Below are 8,162 nucleotides of genomic sequence, written 5' to 3' on the forward strand. Positions count from 1 at the left end.
AGGATGCTGTTGGCCTTCTTGGCTGCCTGGGCACACTGCCGGCTCATGTTCAGCTGGCTGTCAACCAGCACCCCCAGGTCCTTTTCTGCCAGGCAGCTTTCCAGTCACTCTTCCCCAAGCCTGTAGCGCTGCATGGGGTTGTTGTGGCCGAAGTGCAGGACCCGGCACTTGGCCTTCTTGCACCTCATACAGTTGGCCTGGGCCCATCGATCCAGCCTGTCCAGGTCCCTCTGCAGAGCCTTCCTACCCTCGAGCAGATCAACACTCCTGCCCAACTTGGTGTCGTCTGCAAACTTACTGAGGGTGCACTCGATCCCCTCATCCAGATCATCGATAAAGGTATTAAACAAGACCGGCCCCAAAACTGAGCCCTGGGGAACACAATCTTGCCCGTTAAGTCGTGGTTTGCATACCTGTGAATGCCTGGCTTAAGGAACCTGGCTAGCTCTGAGGTTCTGCAGAAGCTGAGCAAAGGCTCCAAGGAGCTAAATGGTGTACTTAAGGCACCTAAAATGGCAGTTGGGTCTCTAAATCTATTGTGAGAATCAGTGTCCAACCTAGTTTATAAACAGATTGGATTGAATTATTGTAACGAATATATCACCCAACACTGTGGGCAGGAAGATAAGCAGATTCCTCTTAGAAGTATATGGTTCTCAGAAATTATTACCTGAATTGCAATACATCCAGTTTTGTTGTCCTGCCAAAAGGTCCCTAGTAATTTTCAATCCATGGTCTCCCATGTAATTGCAAAATTACATTTCCACAGGAGCCACTGGGCTGGCACTTTGTGCAGCATGATAGGTCATATTAAATTAGCTAAACACAGACAAGTGACATATGAGCATTCTGGCTTTTATGTTAGTGATATCCTGCACTAGATGGTGCTCTGTACTGGTATTTTCTTAGGCAATACCACATTTGTAAACAATGTTTCTCCTGATTAAGTTGATTATTAAATGATAGAAAACAAGTAAAAAATTATTAAGTGAATGTAGTCCTTAACTCACTTTTGAAATCATACGAGAGTTCCTAAGGTTACCTAAACCCTGTAGAAATTCACAGCAACTAATTATCTTGAGGTATGGCACATTTAGGCAGTTAAATTGTGGTCTCTTCAATTTAAAAAGCCTTGCATTACAACAGTAGTTCGTATCTTCTACTGAGTAGCAAACAGAAACAAAACTGTACAAGTTCCAAACACTACCTGAACTAACATACCTGCACTACTGTATTCCTGCTATGATTCCTCTACTGCTCTTCCCTGATGTGATCTCTTTCTATTTTTCACATCTCAACTACCCTGAAATTCGAGGGAACTTTACTGGAGTGAGGCCAATCTTTATATCATAACACAAATAATACAGCATTTGAATGTTTCTCGTGATCAGGAAACAGATTTTGTGAACACTTGTGGCACCAGCAGGATGAAATAAGTGCTTGTGCCATAGTGAATTCATTGCAGGGAGAGCAGGAAATCCATCTCCTGCCAAGATGCCATACACCCATCTGGGAAAAGCACTCTCCCTGAAATCGGTGGGTTATTCATGTGGTACTCAGCAAATGTAAAATGCATGCTGCATATAATTGCTAGAAAGTCTTGCAAGTCTCACTCTATAGGCTACTATCTAAGTTTTAATTATTAACACTTGCAAGAGGTACAAACATTTTATCTTGTGATGAAGGGGATTTTAATGGTTGTAATGCATCTCCTTTTTCTTATTTTCTAATAACTTTGAATAACTCATTTTAAATAGCCCATGGGAGTTTTTGAAATAAAGCTAATACAAATTGTTCCAGTCCTCTGTCACTGAATCCTCTCTACCTCTGTTATGCAGCATGCTTAATTAAAAATCTCAGCACAGTTCTCATCTATTCCTCTTAATGACTCTTCCTAACAAGAAACCTTAACAGCTTCTGAGTTGATTTCACTATCCCTCTGACTCTGTAAAGAAAAAAAGACAACAGAAAAATCACACCCATCTGGAAGAACACAAGTCACTCTTAAGCTAAAATTTCTAAGCAAAAAGTTCTAGAGTATTGAAGGAAGGGAAGGGCTTCCTTTTTATGTTTACACAACTTGAAAAAAAAAAAGTCATTAATAACACAACTTGAAAAAAAAAGTCATTATTATTTCCAATCCATGACAATAACTTTAAATTCTACTTTATATTTCTTTTTAACTCCCCAACATTAAACTAAAGCACTTGAGCCACTAAACCTGGCATAAAAGTTTCACATTTTAGATACTAACTGGACACCTTCCCAGCTATGTAATTCTCAACTTTTTTTTTTCTCTCCCCAAAAGAATGTACAAAATTAATCTCATGCAAATCAACTGAGTCCAGTAGAGTTACACTAGGGATGGATTAGGCCTGTCATCTGCTCCTCAAGCAGATTGTTTACATTGTATCCCAAAGAAAACATGGTTTTAACAACAAATCTTTTCTATTATTCTACTTCCTCATTAAAAAGGTATAAGCCATATTCATTACATAGCATTCTATAGGGAGTGTAGCCCTGTAAGTCTGTATGTGCTCTGTAATTAATCATATACTAATGAATGATCAACAACCTTCTCCCATGTTACCAGAACAACAAAAATATCTGCGCTTATGTCCAGCTAGAGCTGGAAAGAGCTAGAGCTAGAAAGCAAGGAAGAGATTGCTCATGACATCTCAGACTTACTTGTTGATGCATGTGATAACAGGCTATACATTCTCTATATAGGCCTCACAATGTCTCTGTCATTTGTACGCTAATTAACCCCAACCAAAATTTGAGAGAAATTATGACATCCTGCAGCTTTTCAAAGAACACCATCACTAAAGATGAGGAATGAGCATCAGGCTGTCCAACATAGGAGGAGTTCCTGATAGGAATAATAATGTTATCAAATTCACTTTTGAGGTCTTCTGGTACATCACAAAGTGACTGTAGGGAAAATATGCACTTGCTCAGAGAACAGCACTACCATAATGATTTCAGCAGGTGAAATGTAATTTATATGGATATTTACCTTTGTTTCTTACTTGATGGGCAGCCTCTTCATCTAAGACAGCTTTAAAAAAATACTGAACTCTGTATCACAGACTTTGCTCATGAAAAGCTCTTATCAGAGAATACAAAAGACTACCTGTTTTACAAGGAAACTTGCTGCATTACGGTTCTTTGTAATATCAGTGAGGATACAGATATTTTTGAAGAATGCAGTGGAAGCTGATGTCTGGCAGCTGCCTTGTCTCTGTTATTCACCTTCTTTTTTCTTTTTTTTTTTTTTTACCTACAGTATCTCCTTTCAGTTGAATAGTGCTGGAACCAAAAATGTAAAATGAGACTCGAGAGAAGTCAGCTGCTACTAAAAGGTTCCACTGTCCTTTCTTGCTGACCCACTAATTTAAATGCAAGCAACTCTAATGTGATATCAGAGAAAGCCTTCATTGGGGTGTATTTATGCTTACTCATTAAAAACAAGTAAGTTTCAGCAGACTGCTTCTTGGAAATGTTGTGACATAAATCTTCAGCTACAAATGCATTTCTTAGATTATTTGATAAAAATAAATATTTTAAGCAAAGCCTATATTATTCTCTGAAAGGAAAAAGTACTGCAGTACTGTTTATTTCACTGCCTGTTTTACCATCACAGAGTCCAGTCATAGTGGGAAGAGAACAAGTGACCAAAATTAAAATCCCTTCTCTGGGACATATAGATTTTGAAAGGCAGGGAGGATCTGGAACCCTTCTGACCCATGGATCTCATTTTCTTAATATGAAGAAGAATAAAAACCAAATGTATGCATTTTCAGTTTAGGAAGTGAAACCTAGAATTCGTAGATGTAAGAATGAGAATGAATGTTTTCCCCCATCACCTCTGATTTTCTCTGTATCACGTAGCAAGTCACTGAACTCTTTGATACTGTCCTCATGTATAAGAGAAATACGATTTAACTATTTTACAGAGCACTTTGAAACCTCCTTGGGAAACATGTAATTCAAGGACTACGTTTTATTCTATTACTAGGCTAGGCTACTAGTTCTGTCTGATCTCTGCCTATAATGAGGAATCTTCAGGTTTTTCACTTGGATAAAACCTTACTAGCAGCAGTTCCTAAACTATATACAACATAGGAAGAGAGGTTAAGGCTTTTGTGCACTGTCTGCATACTGATTTAAGGTAGCAGAATGGCTCCGTTTAAGAAGCATTTTCCACAGTGATGAATTCAGTCTCTGGGAGAGGTGTACCGCACAAGTATTTCAGGGTATATTTAAAATGCCCAGAGTTCTCCCTGAAAGATTACCTTTGCTAGCTTACATTTGAGCTGTGTATTTAAAGGAAAGAAGTGCTGACTACAGCAGAAGGCTCCGCTATACTTAGCCCTTATTTTCTTCAGTTTCTAGACTGGCATGATTAATTAAGGAAGTCTGCAGCTTCAACTTCCACAGAGATGGCAGTGCTGAAGAGCAGGAAGTAATCAGCTGTAGTTGGCACCAGCATCCATTATATCAATATTCACAGAGAGAGACGGGATCAGTAACTCTTATTAAGAGCACTGCCTTCTATAGCCATTTTAAACACACTGCGAGCTGCTCATCGTAAATGGCAAATGAAATCCAGAAGTACAAGTCAATGTGCATAGTATGGTATTTCAGTCAGTTTGCTGTGATACATACACAGTAGGGCAAAAGAGTCAGGCATACAAGAATTCCTTGGAGAAGTCTAGTAATACGTAGGGGCTTAGAAAATGCTATTTGTTACTACAGTTTGCATTTCAGACTGTGGAAAATTATAAAAACTGACAAATGCCCACTAATAGGAGGCTGAGCAAGAGCTTGTGGTTAAGGAGGGCGCCGTGTGGGACAGCAGGGATGAGTACTCTTCCACTGCACATTCCAGCTCTGACTCAGAAGCTCGTCACAATAGAAAACATACATGTTTTTATAATCCCTTGTGCAAATAAACCGACTTCTGCCTTCCAAAGATTCCGACATCGCATCTTGGTGGCTTATCTACATGCTAGCCTTAAGTTCAGCTAAGAGAAAGCAAGTAGCTAGCAATGAAGAAACTAATGTGTTCGTTCCTACTCCAATTTAAATTTTCCTCCTACTATCCAGGACTACTGGCCTATCAGAAAAAGGAACTGAAGTGAAAACAAAGAGAGAAATAGGTTGCCCAGACAATGTTAATGATTTTGTAACTTGGTATGTTTGGCTTTTTCTTTTTTGTTACAGTTCATTATACTTCCAATTAATCCTTAAGACTGCACAATAGCCAAAATAACACATCTAAAATATTAATTCAAATTTTATCTGGTTTATTAATAACTTTATTTACAATGTCTTTACAGTTATGAAATATCAACAAGACGTAATTTCATAGATAAATCCTGCTGCATCCCAGGTGAGGAGTGCTGTAGACACATAATACATGCATGACCTTTCTCATTTACCTGCAATTTTCCAACACAATAATGCTGTTCTTATTTCAGACGCACCTGATTCAACAGTAATCTTGTCAAATTTGTAACGTTAAGTGGCTTGAACCCTAGACAGGACTAACTTTTCTTATGTAGGGCCTGTCCAGCCATTGAAACTATGCCAAGAACAACAGTCTTCCAGGCCGTTGCATTTAAGTTGTGGGTTTTTTTCCCTAGCAAAGTTTCTTTGGTCAGTTAGAACAAGTATTGGGGGGAGCAAAAATAATACATCAGACCTGTTCTAAAGAAAATAAGGATCAGTTCAGACATGAGTTCATGTAAGACTTTTAAGTGATCTGTGCTGCAATGGAAAACACGTACTAAACCACATAAAGTGCAAATAAGAAAATTGGTAATTTTTTCCCCCATTGGATTATTTTCACTCTAAGTTCCATATGTGTTTTCTCATCTTCTTCCCTTTGGCTTGTGTTACCACCAGGGAGGGAAAAAAATCCTAAATTTACATTCATTTTCTTGCTCCCATTGGATGCACGCCATTTCTTAAAAATGACATGCAGAAAATGCTTGTTTTGTTTTACTTGTTTTCCCTCAGTCTCTTATTGTCCATTCAGTAACCTTTCATGCCTACAGAACAGCATTGAGTTTAAATCACCAAATCAAAAGCACATGCTGTCCCTTCATTAATGTTGGAATTCATCTGTCCATATTAGAGAGGATGGGAAAAGAGAAGAGGAAAGGTTTTCATTCTCTGGTTATCTGACTTTTCACCTTTAGCAGTTCCCTTTTGAGTAATTGGTGCTAAATCCTGCCGTAGGCTGCTGCAATGCAGCTTCCTCACAGCATTGTTTTGTTCCATCCTGTCTGAGTAAGGCTCAGATGGGGACATCTTGTTGCCACACAGAACCAGTTTTGAGTTTTTCCTCTGTATTTTGTTGGTGCAAGTCTCTCTTTAAATTTATCACAATTACTCCCATTTCTCTGTTGTTTCTTTCCCATTACATATACCATATCTACTTTCAAATAGGACTATTCCAGCCAGTATGAACATTGGCATAACTTGCAATGTTAAGGTGCTGTGTGTCTAATGCAATACACATTCACATACACAGAGATCTGAAACCCATAGAAGCCTACTGAAAGACCAGAAAAATCCCATTACTGATAGAACAGGGTCTAAGCAAAGAGCGGTGTGGTACACTACATTACATTGTCTTGTGAGCTGAGAAGCACCATCAAGTTAGCACCTATTAACAACTTACTATGCATCAGCTGGTCTGCAGAAATTGTCAGCATGTATTACTTTGCATTTGCTATAGGCAAACCATGTTCAAGTCAGCTTAGCCTTCTCTCCTGTCAGAACAAGTCCCATCACCGTGTATTTGCTGCTGGCTAAGAGCCTATTCATCCCCATGTCCACATTTACCACTGTGCAAATGATACTTGCTAAACTGTGCTAACTTAATCTCACATCCAAGCCTCACATCGGGGAGATGCTGCAATAGCAATGTGATTTATTTGTTCCTTTATCACAGAAAAGTCACAGAAACAAGTAGTATTCAGCACAAGTAAACAGCTGACCTGCTACAGATAAGAATGGCATTAGTTTTACTTCAGCAAAATTTTATTTCTTCAAAACATTAAGTCTATAGTGAGCTAGTGATGAAACCACTGAAAAGTAGGAAAAGAAACTGGTTGTGTAACCTTTTCATTCTATTAGTTTCCCTTAAATAAGTTAGTGCCAATAATTCTTCTGCGGACCCCTGTTAACCACTGTTTATATACCTGAAGGCAAGCACATCTTGGAGCTGTTGCAGAGGCATAGCCCTTAGAGGCTCAGGAGCGCTCATTTCCTGGCAGGGAACACTTTCAAATAGGTCTGTGCAAGTGTCTTCTTGGAATTTTATCTTCACCTTCGTTTCTTTCCCACAGATGGTTCCTTGAACAGAAAGATCTTAAGGAGGACTTTTAGAATAAAAGGTGTTTACCTTTAAAGAAAAAAAAAGAAAGAAGCAAAGAAAGAATCAGTAATAGAAAAAAGTAAGAATGTGTAGTGCTGGCTGCTTTTCATCCTGCACTCCAGACTGAAAGTCTCCATTCCCTGTTCACTGTCTCTAACAGCTATATTATCTCCCGCTCCTTTTCTAGCTTCTCTGACTCATCTGCCAGCATCTTGTTTGGAAAGCTCCTCCAATTTCTCCTCTAATTTGCTGTGGAGTGCCACAGAAATTCGTTGTCAACCATCGTCTCTTTATCACATCAAATAGTCCCACCTGCAGAGAGACCCAGCTAGCATCTCTAGGCACTTTTTCCACCAGTCTCTTCCTCTTTCTCTCTCTACTCTGACCAAGTCATTCATCAAGTTAGTGCCCTTGTGGTTATTTAAACATCAGCTCCAGTTCAGCATGACTGAAAACCAGAGACTAAATTTTCATTCTGTTCAGTCATTTCTTGACATCTACAAAGAACACCACTATTCTTTTAGGAAGTGGGAGGTTTGACTGGAAGTCTTCACATTGTGGCAATATATGAATCTCTCAAACATCTTCCTCACGTGATCTGTGATTTAACCTTTCCTAGCAGCCATCCTCCCAGCCAGTATACTTTCTGAAGGTTTAGCTATCTCCCTTGCTGTAATATCCCTTCCCCATTGCCTTGACAAAGGCAATTAAATTCTCAATTGTACTCACACAGATTGAAAATACTGTTTTAAAGATAACTCTGCTGGGC

The 8,162-nt window shown here is 39.0% G+C and overlaps 1 protein-coding gene across 1 annotated transcript in view; it reads left to right on the forward strand.

Annotated features, from left to right (window-relative positions):
- FGL1 (fibrinogen like 1) overlaps positions 1-7,398 on the forward strand; it is a 34,018-nt gene extending 26,620 nt beyond the window's left edge. The window contains exons 9-10 of the mRNA XM_019471579.1: positions 5,346-5,398; positions 7,365-7,398. Coding sequence (XP_019327124.1) covers positions 5,346-5,351 — 6 coding nt within the window. The 3' untranslated portion in view covers positions 5,352-5,398; positions 7,365-7,398. The remainder of the gene's footprint in view (positions 1-5,345; positions 5,399-7,364) is intronic.
- The last annotated feature ends 764 nt before the right edge of the window (positions 7,399-8,162 follow it).

This window comes from Aptenodytes forsteri, unplaced genomic scaffold, assembly GCF_000699145.1.
Source record: "Aptenodytes forsteri isolate BGI_AS27 unplaced genomic scaffold, ASM69914v1 Scaffold65, whole genome shotgun sequence".
Lineage (NCBI taxonomy): Eukaryota > Metazoa > Chordata > Aves > Sphenisciformes > Spheniscidae > Aptenodytes > Aptenodytes forsteri.